General features: G+C 55.8%; 1 protein-coding gene across 2 annotated transcripts in view; it reads right to left on the reverse strand.

The window, feature by feature from the left end:
* Positions 1–19,585, reverse strand: part of PLXNA1 (plexin A1) — a 112,228-nt gene that overhangs the window by 55,477 nt on the left and 37,166 nt on the right. For both annotated transcript variants that reach the window (XR_657851.2, XM_009284437.2), the window contains exons 3-7: positions 14,738–14,878; positions 12,459–12,559; positions 11,864–11,987; positions 9,607–9,760; positions 8,866–8,965 (exon numbers count right to left, since the gene is read on the reverse strand). Coding sequence is in view for 1 of the 2 variants with exons in the window: in XM_009284437.2 (XP_009282712.1) it covers positions 8,866–8,965; positions 9,607–9,760; positions 11,864–11,987; positions 12,459–12,559; positions 14,738–14,878 (620 nt within the window). In the remaining variant the exon portion in view is untranslated. The remainder of the gene's footprint in view (positions 1–8,865; positions 8,966–9,606; positions 9,761–11,863; positions 11,988–12,458; positions 12,560–14,737; positions 14,879–19,585) is intronic.

A 19,585-nucleotide genomic window follows, 5' to 3' on the forward strand; every position in this document is an offset into this window, starting at 1 on the left:
GGGAAGAGGGGGGGGGGGAAGAGGAGAAAAGAGGGGAAAAAAAAAGCAGCACCACCATTTTTCTCCCTAGAAGGCTCATACCTGCTCTCACTGATCTGAGCATGAACAGGATCAGGCCCAAAGCAATTATATTTAAACAAAGGCAAGATCTTCTCCTGAACTCAGCTCTGGCAGGAGACAGGCAGCCCTGCCCAGCCTGATCCCACTCCTAAATCACATGCTACCTCTCTGCCTCTATCCCCCAGGAAACAATGGGGAAAACACAGCATCACCGTGTGAGGTGGCAGAAGGAAAGCCTTCCTGGAGAGAGGGATCCTCGGGTGGCAGGGCCCGGCATACCGCATCCCTCGCCCTCCAGCAGACTTGTCACTTTGGAGGTGTGGGGACGGCACACAAGGGAGCCACAGCAGCGGGCTGCTCAAGGTGCAAATGCACACCTAGGGCTTCGCAGGACCACTGCTCCCTGCCCGCTCTGGGGTTTCACACACCATTACACATACAGCAAGAGCTTCCCAAATCCATGCGCACACTCTAAGGAAATATTTAATTAAGCTGCTTGCAAAGGGGACTGGAAGTCATTTCCATGTTTCGCTCACATTTTCACTTCCAAATGAACAGCCCTTTTAGCTTTACCCACAAATATGCTAATTGAGATGCTCCTTATGCAAATATATGCAATTTTATTTCAGCTGCAGAGATTCAACTTAAAAGCAGAGCCGTAGCTTCCTATCTCTGGTTGCTTTGATGGAGGGAGGTGCAGAGGGTGGGGGGAGCGGGGGACACAAACAAAGCCAAAGGACTGCTCCTGCGCTCCCGATAAGGGCTCAAGCAGCGACCGGTGGGCAGGCAAATCCAAGATGCGGAGGCAGCGGAGCAGGGAAAGCAGGGGTTAATCCTCATGGAAGTTAGAGCAACCAGAGAGAGGTCATTTAAGAGAGGAGCATGGTCCAAGCAGTTGCAAGCCACGCGCTGGGGCATAACCACCGACCCCCCCATGAAATCAGCCCTCCACAAAGGAGAGATTTTCCAGCCACCAAGTCTTTCAGGGTCTGCAGAAAGACTCCCCAGTCCCCTCTCCACCACCTCACGAGGCATCTCAAAGCAGTCGGGTGAAGTACCCGGCACAGCCCTGCCCCGGGCACCCTGGCCCCCGGAGCTGCAGCTCCACTCTGCAGTTCTGCAGGGTCAAAGCCAAATCTTGGCTATTTCGGGACCCTCCTCACCTGAGGGTCTCCTTCGCCATTTAACTACTGCAGGTCCCAGCTGGTCTCCTGGTCTCCACTTGCCAAAGGACCTAAAGCATCTCAGGTTATCCTCCACATACGCCCCGAGGTCATGGTTCTGCCCCTCCTACTTCAGCCCTCCCAGCTGCTGCTAACTTAACCCAGCCATTTCTAAAGCCCCATCCTTGGAGATGGTTTTCACACTCTCCCTTCTGCCGAGGTTCTTAATCTGCCATAAGGACATCAAACGCCGCCGTAAGAGCACTCACCGCCACACGTCTCGCTCCAACAGCATCTCTGCTGCATTTAGAGCCTGTCTGGGTCAGCACCCCCTGGCTGGCCAAAGACTCTGTAAAGTGGTGAGCAAGTCGGCGCCTGGGTGCCAGTAACACGGTGAAACACCATTTCCAGCCTGCCTTGGTCCTGCCGGCCTTGGCATGTCCGTTTGACCACCCCAGCTCCCTGCAAGGCTGCCCAAAACCCAGGGCAGGACCTGAGGCAGGGCTCCCTGGCTGCACATCAGGCTGGGCGGCATGGCCAGGGCCATATCCCCGGTGCATCCGTGTTTCGCTGCTGTCTTTTCCCGGCACAGGAGCAGGTTGCTCATCCTTGGATGGTTTTCACACTCTCCCTTCTGCCGAGGTTCTTAATCTACCATAAGGACATCAAACGCCCCCGTAAGAGCACTCACCGCCACACGTCTCGCTCCAACAGCATCTCTGCTGCATTTAGAGCCTGTCTGGGTCAGCACCCCCTGGCTGGCCAAAGACTCTGTAAAGTGGCGAGCAAGTCAGCGCCTGGGTGCCAGTAACACGGTGAAACACCATTTCCAGCCTGCCTTGGTCCTGCCGGCCTCGGCATGTCCGTTTGACCACCCCAGCTCCCTGCAAGGCTGCCCAAAACCCAGCCAACAGCATCTCTGCTGCATTTAGAGCCTGTCTGGGTCAGCACCCCCTGGCTGGCCAAAGACTCTGTAAAGTGGCGAGCAAGTCAGCGCCTGGGTGCCAGTAACACGGTGAAACACCATTTCCAGCCTGCCTTGGTCCTGCCGGCCTCGGCATGTCCGTTTGACCACCCCAGCTCCCTGCAAGGCTGCCCAAAACCCAGGGCAGGACCTGAGGCAGGGCTCCCTGGCTGCACATCAGGCTGGGCGGCATGGCCAGGGCCATATCCCCGGTGCATCCGTGTTTCGCTGCTGTCTTTTCCCGGCACAGGAGCAGGTTGCTCGGCAGCATGATGCCATCTGTGCCGTCTCTCTCCTTCCCACGGTCAGGCACTCTTCCCTCATCACTTCTTGCCTAAGAGGCTTTCATCACTCCTGATAATTAGAGGGAGGTTCTCCTTCATGTGTTTAAGTTCCCCCCTCCCCGAAGCGTGCCGGGAGTGTGAGAAGCCCAGCCAGGCAGAAAACCGAGGCTGGGGGTGCAGCGTAGACACGGACTCACGGCTTGCTCCCAATCCACCTCCTCCCGAGCCCTGACAGGGACCAGGCAGAGAAGCCCAGGCTGGGCAGGGGGAAGGGGGTCAGACCTGCCGGCAGTGCCGCCTTCCCTCCCAACGTCCTCGTGCAAGAGGAGCGGCACCAACCTCAGACCCGCATTTCAGGATCACTCTGTGCAAAAAGTGCCCCATCCCAAAACAAGTCCAGGCTTGCTGCCTGCCTGCAACCTCCTCCAGAAAAAGCAGGCAGCCCTGCAGGCAGCAGGGCAGCTCTGCCCACCTCTGAATAACCCAGGGGCAAAGCCGGAGCTTCCCCACAGCCTCCACGCTTGCCCCCGACTCACTACACAGCTGGGTCAAGACCTCCCGACGCTGCTCCCCTCCACTTTCCAAACCAATCCCAAACTTGCGGAGGCCATGCTAGGGAAACACCTGACATGGCTGCAGAAAAGCAGTGGTGCGGAAAGGGCGGCAGGACAGTGAAGGAGCATCTCAGAGCTGGGCGCATCTCTAGGGTGGGTGCAGGGCCACAAGCATCGCTGCAGGGGTGGCTTCGGAGACCAGCTCCTCGCTGGGTGCGTGGGCAGCTCTGAAGGCACCTCCGGCTGCCACAGCGAGGTCGCAGCTGTCTCCACACCTGATCCGAAGCAATGCTGCAGCTGATGGGAAGCCAGCAGCGCCGGATCCAGGCTCCTTGCTCACTCTCCTTCCCGCGCTCCCAGCCCCAGGCGTGCCACGCACCGGGGATGAGCCTGCTCCCTTCTCTGATCCCCGGCCCAAAGGAGTCCAGAGCTCTTCAGCACACCAAGTGTGGAAGGCAGAAAACAAAACCAGCGTCCACAGGGGTGAGATAAGCCTGAGCAGCAAACACAAGAGGGACAGGGGGTGCGAGCGTTGCACACACCCGTGCACGCACACACACACACTGAGGCTATTTCCATGGAGCAGCGCGTTCCTGGAGGAAGGACATGGAGCGAAGGGCTGGGAGGAGGGACGATGGCAAGTTCAACAGCACCAAGAGCAGAGCAGGGGAGGTCCATTGAGAAGGGAAATTATAACACGGTGCTGACGGAAACAGCATCTGCGCACGCACAGCACAGCCCGCCTACGAGCCCTCCGACTGCTCCTCAGACCTCCTCTTGGCAAGAAGGATGCATCCTTAGCGAATACTCAGCTCCGGCATAGCCTGCATCTGGAGCAGCAGCTGTCAGGGGTGAGGGGCTGAACTGCAATGCTTTGGGCTTTATATCCATCTCTCTGCCCCAGGGAGGGGGAGAATCCTGAAGAGCAGCGGGAACAGAGGGTCAGTGCCCCCCAAGCCCCTACATGGACCTACAGGCAGCCCTGCCCTTCCCAACTGGTGCCCAGACCCAAAGCCAGGAGAGCCACAGGGTGGGAGATCAGCTCTCGCCTCCCTCCATCCCTACCCATCTCAATCTGTGGTGCTCAGTTGCCGGCTGAGGTTAAACCACAGCAATCTGTTTCTGCCTTTCCTTTCATGCCAGACCAATGCTTTTCCGTCCCTGCTGGTTTTTGCCAAGGGCCTTACTCTCAGGGTAGGGGGTTGGGCACGCAGACCCACTGCAGGGTGGTCCAGGGCATCCACCATCACGCTGGCTGGAGGATGCAGAATCAGGCCCTGATTTTTAAAGTGGCCAGAAACATGTAATTCACTTGAAACACCTTCAGACGCCTCCCCTCACTGAAACACAACACCAGGCTGCACCAGCCCTCCTCCTTCACAATAAACATGACATAAACCAGGTTATCCCAAGTGGTCTCTGGGGCCATCCTATGGGATTTTCCACCTGCCCCAGCCCAGGAGTACGCAGGGATCTGTTACCGCCTCGCAGCTCAGCCATGCTAACTCAGATACACTCACCCTACTGCTTGCAGCCATCTGTCCGTGTCTTTGAAAAGAAAGCATCTGGAAGCATCGGGAAACAAGCAGCACTGGGCCAGCGAAGAAGCAGCCACACTGTGTGCAGGCAACCCAGAGGTGCAGGCAACCCGGGACATGGCCAGCCAGAAGGGCTGCAGCGAGCAGCCCAGCGGCACAAGGGCTGGCATTGTCCCACGGGTGCCACCGGGTGCCTCAGCCACCAGAGCAGCCAAGCCCTGCTCCCAGTCCCTGGGGCCATGGATTAAAATTCCATTTACTTAATGGAGGCTTACAGGGAAAGCTTTACCTGTGGCTCAGGCGATGGCAGAGTCACATCTCTCTGGCCAGGAGGAGCTAGAGCCACTTGGCATGTCTGCCCCTTGCTCCAGCCTCAGAGAAATTCAACACCCCACCACTGATGGGACCGGGATGTCACAACTGTCACTGCAGCAAGGCACAACCACGAGGCTGGTACCATCATGACCACCTCCCAGATAGGAGACACAGCGCGGGCATGCACCAGCACAGGTTTCCAGGCTGCTCGGATCCCCTCTCAGCATCAGACCTGCTGACCTGTGATTTTCCCCCTCTCCAAAAAGCCAAACCACAACAGGAGTTACGGACCATTTTCCAGAGGAGAAACCCAAAGAGCAAACATGAATATAGTGGGAAGAAATACATCTTGGTATTGCCTGGAATTGCTCACTGGCTTGCCGGGAGGATTCCCTGCTCGCCCACATCACCAGCAAGCGCACGCTCTGCCGGAGGCAGCCAGGGAGCCTGGTGTTACGTCTTTATCTTGAAAGGGGACTCATTTCCCCACGAATGCTTTGAAGAGGGAGTTTAACGCTGACAAAGACGACCTCAACATCTGCCTGCGCACGCGCTGGACACAGGCTGATTCATTAGACGATCAAAGGCGCCGAGTGGTCTTTAAATGCCTGTGCTTGATCGATGTCCCATAGGAAACCCCCAAGGGAACCACCCCGGTCCCTGCCACAGGGTTTTACATCCCGTCCTCCACCGCAGGAACCACAGCCTGTCCCCAGGAGCTGAGCATGCATGGGCAACCCTGTTCTGGCCCCATGGGCTGGCAGTGACCCTCAGCCACCCACATGCCCCTCTGCAAGGGACCCATTTTTCTGCATCGACCTCCAGGTTTCCACTCCCCCATTCAATGCATCTCTCACAGCTCAGCCAGAAACATCCCCTGGCTGATGCACAAACCTTCATGAGCAAGATGCCCAAAAGATGCCACTGCCTGGAAACGCCTGCCTGAGCCCCACAGGAGCCCCAAGGTCGCCGGGTGCGGTACACCAAGCTGGGACCCCTAGCAGCTCGCCAGGTGACCCTGCTGGAGCATGGAATGGAGCCCCAGAGAGGGTGCAAGTCCCAGACCAGGGGTCCCAGGGACCCCGCACAGAGAAGTACCCCGGGAGCCAGCAATGCTGGTCTGCGATGGGGACAGTTCCATCGCACCAGGTGACACTATAAAGCCCTGCAGTAACAGACGGGACAGCAACAGGGCTCTACCCGGAAGGCATCCCCTCGGCCTTGACCATCACAAGCCAAAAATACAGGCAGCACAACCTCCTCTGTACCTCTCCTTCCCTGTAGAAGGGGTTAGATATATCTTCCCTTTTGCAACCTCTCCCTGGACCAGGATGGTTCTGGCACTCCTTGAAAACACACAGGAAGAAGAGTTTTGTAGTGTGGTGAGAAACAAGAGAGCCAGAATGCTCGCACAGCAGCAGGATCAGCCCCACAGCCTGCAAAAGGGCTTTAGCGGCACGATTTGCTGATGCCTTTCCAGGCATCTGCTGAAAATAAGAAGGGTCAGACTCTGTACACGGTGGAGCTGTGTTGGCTTCCCTGGAGCTACCCCAACTTACATGAGCAAAGAGCTGCCTTACAATCCTCCAACCTCTCCATAGCCATCTGAAAAATCTCACCTAAACATTTCATCCTCAGCTGAGAAATGATTCGACACACAGGCCTCTGGCTCCCAACCTAAGCAAAGCCGCCCAAATATAAAAAGAAAACATAATGCATGGTGATCAGAGATCTCCACAGGAAAAACATTAGGCTCGTGAAAAAGCATATTGCTCCTAATACAGAATCTATCAGGCTGACGTATAGATTTTCCTCCACAAAATATGAAACCTGGATCTGAAAGACTATTAACTCCGAAGAGATCCATTAAAGACGCCTGTCTGCAAATGGTATTTAAAAGTATTGCATCATCCTAGGTACTGTCGTGCTCTTTGGCTATGACTCGACTGCAGGTCGCATAGTTAAAACTGCCTCCAAATCCTAAAATTCTTGACGTAAAGAAAATAATAATAACGTTCACCAGCCTAGAACATGGACTTTTCTATCAGCTCCAACCGGAGTGCATAAATATTAATGCATCCATAATTAGCCTTTTTAAATAATGCATCCAAAATTAAACATCAACGCAGTAATAAATCAGTCAGGGCTCTTTGTTATAGGTTTGTTTGGGGGGGGGCTGGGGTTTTATTTTTCCCCCTCCTGTGTCAGGCACATAAAGTAAAATGCCAATTCCCTCACCACCTCTTCCTGCTGGACCAAAATGCTGGAGCCCCGATTGGACCAAATCCGATGTCATTTGTACTTAAAAGTCTTTCTTTCATTTAGAAAAATAAAAGTCACATCTGCTTTTTGATTTGCAAAATAATGACATGCAGCCAGCCCGAGCCAAAGCTGAGCTCATGTTATTGAAACCACACGATGTGAAGGGAGACAAAGCTCATCTCAAAAGTCAAGGTGAGGGAGAAAGTCAAGTTTGCAAACTCTCCTCCCTCGCCGGCACAGCGCTCCCAGGAGCCGAGACCCGCTCCCTGTGCAAAGAGCGGGCAGGGCAGGGCAGAAATCCCTGTGATGCACAAGGTTTGCAGGGGCTCTCCTCTGATGCATCCCCCTCAGAGCTCACTGCAGGTACCCAGCCAGGGCACCCGCATCACACCTGCTTTTCCCTGACCAGAGAGGAAAACCCAGCTCGTTTGCCGAACAGGCTTTGGAGGAGCCATCTGCAGCAGAACCCCCACAACCAGCCTAGATACTTTGCAAACAGCCGTCCAAGAGATCACTCTGCATTTGCTTATCTATAATTACTGATCAGCCAGAGCGCCACCATCCTCCCTCGCCGGCACAGCGCTCCCAGGAGCCGAGACCCGCTCCCTGTGCAAAGAGCGGGCAGGGCAGGGCAGAAATCCCTGTGATGCACAAGGTTTGCAGGGGCTCTCCTCTGATGCATCCCCCTCAGAGCTCACTGCAGGTACCCAGCCAGGGCACCCGCATCACACCTGCTTTTCCCTGACCAGAGAGGAAAACCCAGCTCGTTTGCCGAACAGGCTTTGGAGGAGCCATCTGCAGCAGAACCCCCACAACCAAGCCTAGATATTTGCAAACAGCCGTCCAAGAGATCACTCTGCATTTGCTTATCTATAATTACTGATCAGCCAGAGCGCCACCATCCATGGGAAGTTTCTGGCAGGGTAATGAAATCGCTCGCATTCTTGAGCTCCAAATTCTTTGCCCAAACACACCCCAGCATCTTTTCCAACGTTCCAGCAGAGCCACCTCCCCACCACTCAAGCTCACCATCCGCAGCTCCTCATCAGGAGCTCGCTGTTAGAGCCTTTAAGACACCCTGCTTAGACAGCACATCAATAATCCACACCTCCTCTATTTCATCACGTGCATATCTCAAACTGCCTAAAAACCCCTACGTGGAGTAGATGTCAAGGTAGCCTGACAAGAAAGCAAATTCACAATTACTTCCAGTTAGGAAATCATTGGGTAAACACCTCAGGACATCCAGCATGTTCCATCCCATGTTGCTGTAACTTTCCAGCTTGCTCTCCAGCAAGCCTAGGAAGCAGGTACCTTTGCAGGAAAACACAGGCTTCTCCTTTTGCATCACCAAGTCACTCCTATTAACTGTTTCCAGGAATAACAAGACGCTTGGCATTTTCGGTCACATGGATTGCTACAGTCTGCAATGCAGTAAACTCGCTTTTTCTTCCAAAGCTTTGCCAAACCCACAGCCCTGTTTTTAAGTGAGGTTCTACCCTGATGCTACATGTTCCCACACCCCCAAACCAACTGTGGGTGCTCTGGTCACCATCCCAGTTTACAAGGGCAAAAGGAGGAGGTTTCTCACTGCAAACACCACTATACTCAACTGCCCTTTCCTCTTGCAACATCAGCACCCACAAAGCTGAGATCTCTCTCCTAGTCTCACATTGCCCCACCAATCTGTTCCGGGAGCACTCTTGAGAAGCCCAGGCCACTTACGACTGATGGACGCTGCAGTTGTAGAAAACAAAATCCACTGAGGCAAACTTCTTCCCCGTCTCTTTAGATTTCAGGTAGAGCTTCACCACTCGCTTGTCCCCTGGGAGAGACCCAGGCAGAAAAAGGCATCAGAAAGGACACAGTGCACAGCCCAGCATTCAGCCCCAGGCTTGTGATGGGTTGGAGGGAGCTGGGCATCACCACTCAGCCCAACTAACTTAACAAAATCTCCCAAATCTAGCAATAAAAGGAGGGGGTTCACCCACCCCCACTCAGCCACCAAACAGGCCAGCAGAGTCCAAGCACAGCTCTGAGCCCCTACAGCTAACTGCAACCTGCTGGCACGGAGGCAGGTGCCTTGGATTGTACTGGTGGTACTGAAGGGGAGCTTAACAGTTCTGGGGTCAGCAGAATGTTCTAGAGCCCATGGCCACCTACAAGACATCTGCCCAGGAATGGTCCATAGGTGGGAATGAGGCCAGGGTGCCCAGGACTGGTGCACAGACCACTACAGTATCAGCAAGTAACTGTGCCCATGGCTTCAAGGAGAGCAAGGACCAGTTCCCCATAAGCAGCAATGTCCCTCTCCTCCCACACCCTGAGAACCCCAAGAACAAAAATTTCTTGGGGGCCGGGGATCGCTGTCACAGGAGGACTGTCCTCCTCCACATCTGGCTGTGGGGCAACAAGGGGGAAAAGGTTTGTCTCGGGCTTTCTTCCCACCCCAGGGCACAAGCTCACCACGGCCCCTGGTGATGGGGATGACGTCCTTGGCAGAGGGAGAGCTGCAGTAGATCTTCCCGTCTTCAATGCGGCTCTCGGACTCAGTGAAGTCTTCGAAGGAGCAGTTGACTCCTGCTGAGAGGTCTGGGACGTTCCAGGCCTGCAGGACCAGCTGGGGAGAAAAGGCAAGAGCATCAACACAGATAACTAGCGAAAAAGACTCCTCCGTGTCTGCTATGTAAAAGTCCAGCCAACAGAAAAGACCAGGGGTACGATCCCTCCTCCACCACCCACATGTGGTGGGGAGACCTGCTCTGGGCTTTTGCAGGCAAGTCCCATCCACAGACCTCCCCGCTCAGGCAAGGAGTGAGGGTTTAAATGGGTTAAAAGACAGAATGACTGAGAGACTCCCGTCCTCTGCCCTCGCCGTACCACAAGCCATTATACCTCACCTCTACAGAGACCAAGCACAGCATCGGGCTAAAGAGTATTTCACGGACAGGCATCCGCTCCGGCAGAGCCGAGGAGGGGAGGAATCCACCTCTTCCTTCGCAAAGTCATTCCCGGGGTCAGCAGTTCTCACTTTACAAAACGCTTGCCTTATTTCTAATTTGAATTTTTCGCAGCTTCTAGCCATTAGTTCTTGTTATGCCTTTACTTGATAGATTAAAAAGCCCTTTAGTCCCTGATATTTGCTCCTTGTAAAGGCACTTATACTCTGTAATCAAGTCACCTCTTAATCTTCTTTTTGATAAGCTAAGCAGATTGAGCTCTGGAAGTCTCTCACTGCAAGGCATTTTCTCCAGCCTTCAACTCACTTACATGATGTTTACAGGAGGTTTTCAGCCTCCCCCTTTAAAAGCTGGACTCCCACCCGAGCACAGCATTCCCGTGTTGACCACACCAGACCTCCGTGCAGCACCCTGCCATCGCTCAAGGAGATAACCACCTGAGAGGTGAAAACGGCACCCCAGCTCCTAGCTTTGCCTGAGGAGCCCTGCAGCGAGAGCTCAGCCCCAGCACTGCTTTCCAGGACACCAGGCAAATGCCTGTCTTCTCCCTGTCGAACTTCAGACTTGGCAGTATCAAACCCCGCTTTGTCTGCTAAACCAGCCCCACTCAGACCCAACCGCTCTGCAGGGGAATCTCACCCTGTACAACCCCCCCACCTCAGCATCCTCTGCAGGTCGCGTCTCCAGCCATCTCGCATTTATCTCCACGTTACCAATGAACGTTAGCCCCTGCAGAAGCGCTTTCCAAACCGTTTCCATCCGGTGACAATTCCCCTCTGACGAGGACTTTTTGAGATCTGTCACAGAGCCAGTTCTTAATCCACTTAAGACATGCTTTATCAATATTGTATAATGCTAATTTTTAATCAGAACGTTGTGTTGTACCAAGTCAAACGCCTTGTAGAAGCCTGAAAACATCACATCCCATCTTCTAATTCAAGTCATAATTTCATCAAAGAACAAAATGTGGTTTGTTTGACATAAAACCATGTTGACTGGCATTAATTATATTCCCATCCTTAATTCTTTATCAGTTGTATCCTGCACCCGTTTTTTTGCTTTAGTTTTTCTAAACCTGACATCAAACTAAGCGGTCTCTGACCATTTGGTCCTTTCTGCATCTGGGCAAAAAGAAGAGCATCTTTTCTGTTTCCTGGGCTATTCTCAACATTCACTTATTTATTACAAAGTCATATTATTACAAATATCCACAGGCCACGGAGCTCCTCAACCAACTTTTTTAGGACTCCTGAGTGCCAGATATCCAGACGTGGTAGTTTTCAAAACTTTATTGCTACTATATGCTGTTTCGTATTCTCTTCATGGTGCTAATGGCCTGGAAAATACTTCGGGAAAGTCCATCATCCTTTCTGTCTGCCCAGAGAGAGCAGCGGGTTGTGCATAGAAGTCTCATCCCAAAACATCTATTGCAGGCCAGGGTCGGAGACAGGCTATTGAGCTAGATGGATCGCTGGCCTGCAAACAGCAACTCTGATGCTGTTGTTTGTATTATGGAGAAATATTTATTGCTCGCTTGTGTCTTTTCTGAATAATCATCAACTGGTTTATTATCTCCATCAATAGGCCAGCCCTCATCAATGCCCTGCACTTTGCTATGTTTTATTTGTCTCGAACCTCTCTTCCCCTTTCTCTTTATTTGTCATATACTCATTACTTATATTTAATTGCCGCTTCCCCAGCCGTTGCCTCCAGAGGGTCAGGAGGTGGCTGGGGGCGGTCTGCGGGCAGCAGAGGTGGCTTACCGGGACCTCCGACATGGTGACCGAGATGTTCTTCGGCTGGACAGTGAGCTGGACGCACTGCCGCAGGTCGGAGGCGAAGCGCTGGGGCTCGTCCGCCCGCTCGCACCGGTCCTTGCGCGAGCATCTGGAGGGGGATGAAACCGCCACGGTGAGGAGGAGAATCCCCCGAGGTCCTGCGTGGCTCTGGGCTGACACCACGGCAAACAGACCCTTTGGCACGGAGGTGATGCCCAGCTAGGGACCTTGGGTGCCCGAGGCCTGTACGGGAGCTCTGCTTTCCCCTGGTGACAGCACTGGGGACTTCTGGGAAGTTTTCATATTCAGTTTTTCTTATCGGCACAAGGATGCCGAACCTGGGAGCCCATGGGCAGGATTAGCAGGCCCTGCCGGCATCTTCACCGTGCATGGGTGTTCACAAGCACAGCCTGGGCACTGCAGGAAGGGATGACGGATCCCTTGGACCGCTCCATCCCCCTGCATTTCGGGGCCAAAGTCGGGGAGAGTTGTCCCCAAGGAGACCAAGCAGTGGGGATGGACACAGTTTGCCAACCGTGGTTCGCTGGCGTGGCTTCAGGGACGATCCTGCGGTACTTACATGTTGTGGAGGACGCACCAGCCGCAGTGGGGGTCCCGGGAGCCCAGGCACAGCTCACAGCTCTCGTACTGCTCGCAGCTCTCCACCGGCACCCGTGTCACCTGTGGGAAACAGGCAGGGAGTGCAGGAGGACGGACTGCGTGTCTCCCTGCTGTGCCCACACCTAGACCCCGCAGAGACAGACCCAGCACAGACTCACCCTGGCCCATTAGAGAGGAGGCAGCAGCAGGGAGCAGGCTGAGCCCCCCGCCATCGCCTGCTCTTCTCCCGGGCCCGGGCAGCACATTTGCAGGCCACACCTCCACCCCAGGGAGGCTTTTACCCCAACCGAGCTCCTTCCACCATTGCACCTTCGCAGGGTTGTGGGACCAGGCTGTGCCAGCTCAGCACCACACTGGCTCCCAGCACCAGCCAGGCACCCCGCAGCTGCTGCAGCCCTGCTCCGAAAGGGTTACCGGTCCTTTATTAATTGCTCCTCCAGATTTGATTAAAATCCCCTCATTCGTCGAGCCCTTCGAGCTCTGTTACAACTGTTCATTTAATTACTTTCCACCAGCACTCTGATAACACCGAGCCGTAGTAGGGAAGAGAGTGGGTTTTATTAAGGAGAGGGAAGGAGAGGGGAGGAGAAGGGGGGGGACGAGGAGGGGGTGCAGGAAGCAGGGAGCTGCCTGCTCACCCGCCACGAGGAGCCATCAGCACCAGGCAGCTGCCCGTGCCTGCTGCGCCTGTGCCTCAGTTTCCTCACTGCTCCCACAGGGCAGGACTCACTCATTAATTAAAATTTGCAAACTTCTCTATCGAAGGCTAAATCCAGGGTGCCCTCTCTCCTCCCAGCTCAGCAGAGGATGGGCTCAGCATGATGCCTTCAGGGCTGGGGAAAGGCTGGCCAACCAGTACCCTCCTGTCTGCATACCAATGAGGATACCTGTAGCGTTCCCATTTGTTTGTCCCTGACATCACTTCAGACAGGCGGTGGCGAGGGGGTCGGCAGCGGGTCCCCCCCAGGCAGACCCCGCACAGGCGCATGCCAATCCTAGCAATGACGGTGGCCCTTGGGGGAGATCCCCAGTCCAGCTCAGTGTAGCCGCCTCCTGCATCCACGTCTCCAACACCTCCTCTGCAGAGGGGAGGCTTAGCTGAGCCAGGCCAAGGAAGAAACACAGCCAAGGGACAGAAACACAGCCAGGACAGCTGCACAGGAGCCCAAAAACAGTTTCTGCCCCTCCTGGAAAGCTGCGGGTTTCCTGCAGCAGAGCAGAAACCAGAGACAGGCGCTGGGAGGAGGAGGGAAAGGGCTCTACTTTCCCCATGGGGCTGTCTAGACAAACCCACGGCCCTACTCCAGCATCCTTCCCCCTCCCAAGCCCTCAGGCTGGCGGCCAGGAGACCTGTTACATGCCAAGCTCAGCCATGGTCCCACCCGCACACACCTCTCCCGGGCAGAGCAGTGGAGATGCTGTGAGACACAGGGACGCCACGTCCCAGCACGGCTGCCCTGCATCACCCCACCAGGCACAGTACACATCCCTGCTGATGCTGGATCCAAAAAGTGCCACTGCCGTGGCACGAACCTGCTTCACCTGCTCCAATGCAGCCCATGGATGGATGAACTCACACCATCAAGCTCTCTGGCAGGTTGGGGATCACACAAACACTTGCAAAGCCAACCAAAACTTCTTGTCGTGAGCCCCGACCGCGCTGCCAGGATGGCAGTGCCAGATCCAGATTGCATCTGTACCTCCGGTTGGCTCAGCAGGAGCAGAGGCAGGGACCGAGGTGTGCATGCTGGGGTCTGGGGGCACACCATCCCCTCCACCCCAAGGTGCAAAAGCAGCCACTCCAGAGGAGAAAAAGCCGTTCAGAGCAAGGAGCTTCTGCTAACCTGCAAAAACCCTGCTCGGGAGGGGATGGCCGGAGCAAGGAGGAGGTTTATGGCCAGCTCCCTGCAGCAAGGAAGGGTCAGGCAGCCCTCAGCTCCTGGGGACCACTGGGATTTCAAGCAGCTGCTACTAACAATTAATGCCTGGGGCATGGCCCCAGCGAAGAGAGGAGCAGCAGGGCCACAGTCAGTGCCTTGGGGCAGTGTTTTTGCAGAGAGGAGCTGCCCCCGTGCCCTGGGACAGGAGTCTCCAGGCAGCCCTGACCCCAGGAAGCAAAGGGCAGACCCCGCCAGGGAGCTGCCCGAAAGGTTTCCCAGCACACGGGACTGCAGGCTGGGGTGGCAATGTGGGCTTCCAAGCCAGGAGAGCAGAGGGGCTGCCGTCCCCTCCCCTTACCTGTTTCTCGGTCATGGCGTAGATGTGCTGGCGGTCAGGACTCAGCACCAGGTCTCGCAGGATGGAGCTGCCCTCATGGGCCACGACATTCTCGTACTGCAGCACTTGGTGCTTCCTCTCGGCCGGCAAGTCCACCAGGATCTGCGGGGAGAGCAAGGCGAGGTGAGCATGGTCCCACATGCACCACAGCCCCCACCCAGGGAGTGGGATGGGGAATGTGCCCCGTTAGGGATGCTGTCCCTCCGTCCCAGACCAGCATGGCCACACCATGGTCACTGCAGCACAGCAAAGTAGCAGCCACTCTGCAAAGTTCCCAACCCTTTCCAGAAGACCAAACTGCAATGTTTTCTTCCCTTTTTTGCATTTGCCTGGTGCATTTGCACCATGTTTATGCTGATGGCGTTCACCTCTCTCCAGGGAGGGAAGCCACATCCCTGGTTCTCACGCTGCACCCCCCTACGTGCTGCCCTGCTTCTCCCACTGCTGTTCAGCCCCAAAGCCTTTCCAACTTGCAGCATGGCACAGATAAGCCCCCAGCTTGCAGCAAAGCAGCAAACCCCATCTTGCTGCAGCGGTACCGAAAGCGGCTTGCACACTGCACCGCACTAAGCCCCAGCTAGGCAGGATGCTGCAGTGCACGCAGGCAGGGCTCCCGTCTCCCCATCCATCAGAGGAAATGCTTGGGCTCATGACTGGGGAAGTCAAGAGCGTCTCAAGGAAGCTGAGGGTCAAGAGAGGTTCAGAAAGCGCCTTTGTTCCCTGAGCAGGAACGTGGCGAGGCCTTTAATCCCCTTACGGCTCGCAATTACGTTGAAGCTCTTCTTAAGTACACTGGTTTCTGGCTATACCGGCGATAACCACATCAGGAGGCACCACAGGGCTCAAGGCACCCACCGAGCAGGAGCTAAACTCGGCTGCGCTACTTGCCGTAACCTGATTGCCACCTCCGCGAACGAGAGACACTTCCTGTTAATGCCATCGATTGTGATACCCCCAGATGCGGGCTGTCCCCTGGTACGGGGCAGCCTCAGGGGAGACAGTGCTGGAGAAATGGCTCAGTGGGTCTGGTCTGCTCCCATGAGATGGGATGGGGGCCACGCCAGCAGCTCATTCTGCCAAAAACCCAGCGGCAGGCAGAGAAGCAGCGTGCCCAGCGAGACAGAGCAAACGTTGCCCGGGATCGGCTCCACGCTGATGCTGGCACATGCAGGGAGCCAGTCTGGCACCCCCATCCGCAGGACTCGGGATCCCCCCACTGCACAGGGCCAAATCCACTGCTTTGAAGCACCCCCACAAAAGGCATCCCACAGCTCTGCCCTGATTATCGCACCCACTCCCACAGCCTGGCACAGCCATGCCCAAGCCCTTGTGCCCCCATGGCAGCCGCCCCCAGCACCCCAGCCGCCTCGTCCCCCTCCTGCAATAAATCGCTGCCGGCATTTGCATAGTTCCCAATCAGGAGGATACGGGCCGGGAAAGCAGCATCCCGGTGTGCAGCTGATTAGCATGGAAATGTATGCGGCTCACAAACAAACCGGGGCCCGTTTAATTAGAGCGGCGCCTTTGATTCACCGCCAGCCTCTTGCATGCACCAGCCCCGGATTATTTTTAGGCAGTTTTACAAAACAAATGTATTTAATTAAGAAAGAGACCCCTGAGCAACCAGAGAGTGACGAGTCCTGCACAGCAGTGAGCAAAGGGGCCGCCCTCTCCCCGGGGGACATGGCAACTGGGCTTGCAGGGCCATGCTAACTCTTGGGAGCCCACAGCACAGCCAAAAACCCCCTGTACGTCCTGCTGCAGGCCTGAAGAGCCTTTGCCATAACCCAAACTGGTCCTGGTACTTACCCGCCTTCTCAGCATCCTTTGCCAGAGCCCTACAGAGACTCTGCTCCCCATCACCCCCGCCCTGGGTACCACTGTGTGCTGGGGAACCCAGAGATGCCGAAAATCCATCCTAAAGACTCTGTCTGCCCTTTTGAGGTGGGGGAGGGGTGGGTGGGGGGTGTCCTTCTGCCCAGGTCCAGGACCACATTTTCTCCTACTCCAAACATCAGAGGAGGTCAAGCCCCAGACACCTGTGGTACAGGGCCACGTGGCACCCCCTGTCCTGCAGTACCCCTTGCCCAGTGGTAGCCAGCATCACCCCCAGGACCCAACCCTGCCTCCCCACATCCCCTCGCAGGTCGCTCCCCTCCTAGCTTTCAGCTTCTCCCCTACAAAGTCCTGTCCAAGCCAGCTCTCTGGAGGAGGATAACATGGAGCATCCCCCCTCCCCAGTGAGGCACTGTCTCCCCTCCTTGCTACGGCAACATGACAAACGCACCTTTCCAACCCTTTTATGGGCTGCAGTTGCGGCACAGAAGAATCAATATAGTTTTACCCTGGTTCTAAAATAGATCTATGGCTGGATGTCGCGCTGGCAGTAATTTTTAACTAGCGGGGTAATTTCCCCATTACATTATTGCACTATGCAGTGCTGGGAAAGAGAAAGAGATGTATTAAAAAAAAAAACCAACAGACATGAAGCACTTCCAGTTAATTTGAGGCTCCAGGAAGAACCTAAAAATACTCTCGGTAGTCAAACGGGGCTGGAGCCCAGCCTGCCACATGTCAGGGTGCTCTGGTGGGGGGCACTGGGCCACCCCAGGCATGCACATGCAGGAAACCCTTCTCTCCAGCACCTATCCACCCACTAAGGATGTTCTATAGGTGGGTTTGGGATTCAGGAAAATGAAATTTGGAAGACCTGGCAATCAAGCTGTTTTCTGGTTGGCCAAAAGGCAGGGCACGAGGCAGTTTCTGAGTAAGCTCATGTAGGCAAACCCATCCTGCCACTCCCCCCCAGCACCAGGAGATCACCGGCAGACAGACCCCTACATCATCCCATACCAGGAGAACCTGACTGCCCACAGCACCCGCTGCCATGCAGGCAGAGGTGGGAACCCAGCATCAGGGCCTTTCCGGCGGGATTAGCCCGATGGGAACCTGCTCATCCCGGCTGGCGGGAAGGGGACGGGCTGTTTGGACCATAACATGGCGGAGCGGTGCATGGGATGCACAAGGTGCCTCCCATCTGATCTCTTACAGACGCTGGGAGGGACCGCTTCCCCCCCTCTCCCTGCACCCGCAGGGTAGCTGGGGGCAGGGAAAGGGGAAGAGGATGTGGTTTAATCAGAGCAGCCCCCCTCAGAAACACGCTCCTTCCTGCCCACCCTGCCTGCCTTCCCACCCGGGGGAAAAGACATTTACCATAAATAAATAAATAAATAAACCTATTAACCTTTCTCCTCATCCTGACGCTGATATAATTACCCAATACTAATAATCACTCACACTAATTTCTTGCTCAGGATTCCTGCCCTCGCTCTTGCCTGCCTCGGGCTGGCTTCAGGCAGTGGCTCGGCGGCGCTGCCTCCTGCAAGGGGCTGGCGGGAGCCCCAGGGGCGGCTGGACCCCAGGCCATGCTGAGGCAGAAGAGCAGGAGCGAGGGTCGGCTTGTTGGGCTGCTGCCTTGTTAAGTAAACAGAGGAGACCAGAGGCAAGAAATTACAAGCTCCCTGCTGGGGTAAGTCATCTCAAAGCAAGCCCGGAGGCTGCTCTGCCAGAAACCCACATGCACGCCCTCCCCACCCAAGCGAGGAGCCCACCCCATGGGGCGAGCACCCAGCACAGCTTCACTCTGAAGAGGGAAGGGTTTAAGAGCTGGTCCCCCAGAAGCCGAGCAGGCTGGTGGAGGCAGCGCAAGGCCAGGAAATGCAAAGGCATCTCACTTTACCAAGAGGTCCCTCGCCTTCCAGGCCAGCCGTGGAGAACTCCGGCAAAGGAACGATGAGGGAAAGGATGGCATGCAATGCTTCAACCCCCAGGCACCCCGATGTAATGAATGACTGCGGCACAGCATGCCCCGGCTGGGCAGAGGCAAAGTTCTCCCCCAGGAGGCCCAGAGAGGGTTCCTGGGTATGGTCTTGTCTTGGCTGGAGAAGGGAGTTGCCATCCCATACAGGTTTTGGAGGAGGAGAGCACATCGCCTTGCTAAGAAGCATGCAGTGGTGCAGGGTCACGGCCTGACAACAGCACCGGCTGGTCCTGCTGCTGCCTCAAGCCCAATGCTCCCTTCAAAGCTTGGCTCTCCTTTACAAAAGCATGATGCTGGAGCATCCAGAAGCTTCTGCAGGGCCCAGGCCCCACCACAGCCAGCACCAGTGAAGACCCTCTGCCCTGAGGAGCTGTACAAGACAAGGTTGGGACCTGAAACCCACGTGAAAGGCAAGGAGAAGCAAAAGCACCGGGAGGACAGAGACAACACATCAGAGGAGAGATGGCTCCTTTCATTGCAGCACGCTTGCTCCCCTGGGCAAGACGCCCTCCAGGCTTGTCCAGGTGAGGAGGCACCTCCCCACTGCCATAATCACTGCCCGACTGCCACTCACCAAACCACCAAGGGGAAAATCTCTCAACATCCTTACAGCCACCAGCAATGGGCACAAGGCAGAGAGGAGCATCTCCCCAGTGCCGCCTTCTGGAAAGACGAGCGATGAGAGGAACGAAAGGCAACAGCTGTGACCTGGCGGCCACCCAGCGCTGACAGCGGGTCCAGAGGAGGATGGCAGCGGAGGACAGGGCTTTACAGCTCAGCCCAGGCCAGGGACGCCAGGCGGAGAGGGAAGGCAGCTGCAGACATGCCAAGGCTGCTTTCGGATTTAACATGCGCCGGCAGGGGTCTGGCCGGGGTTCAGGGGGTGCTGGGGTGGGCCACCGGCTCCCCACGGGACTGAAAACAAGCTCTCGGGGGCACATGTGGAAGGTCACCAAGAGACCCGGTCTCACCGCAGGGGACACCCCTGC

The sequence above is a fragment of the Aptenodytes forsteri genome, unplaced genomic scaffold (assembly GCF_000699145.1).
Source record: "Aptenodytes forsteri isolate BGI_AS27 unplaced genomic scaffold, ASM69914v1 Scaffold53, whole genome shotgun sequence".
Classification (NCBI taxonomy): domain Eukaryota; kingdom Metazoa; phylum Chordata; class Aves; order Sphenisciformes; family Spheniscidae; genus Aptenodytes; species Aptenodytes forsteri.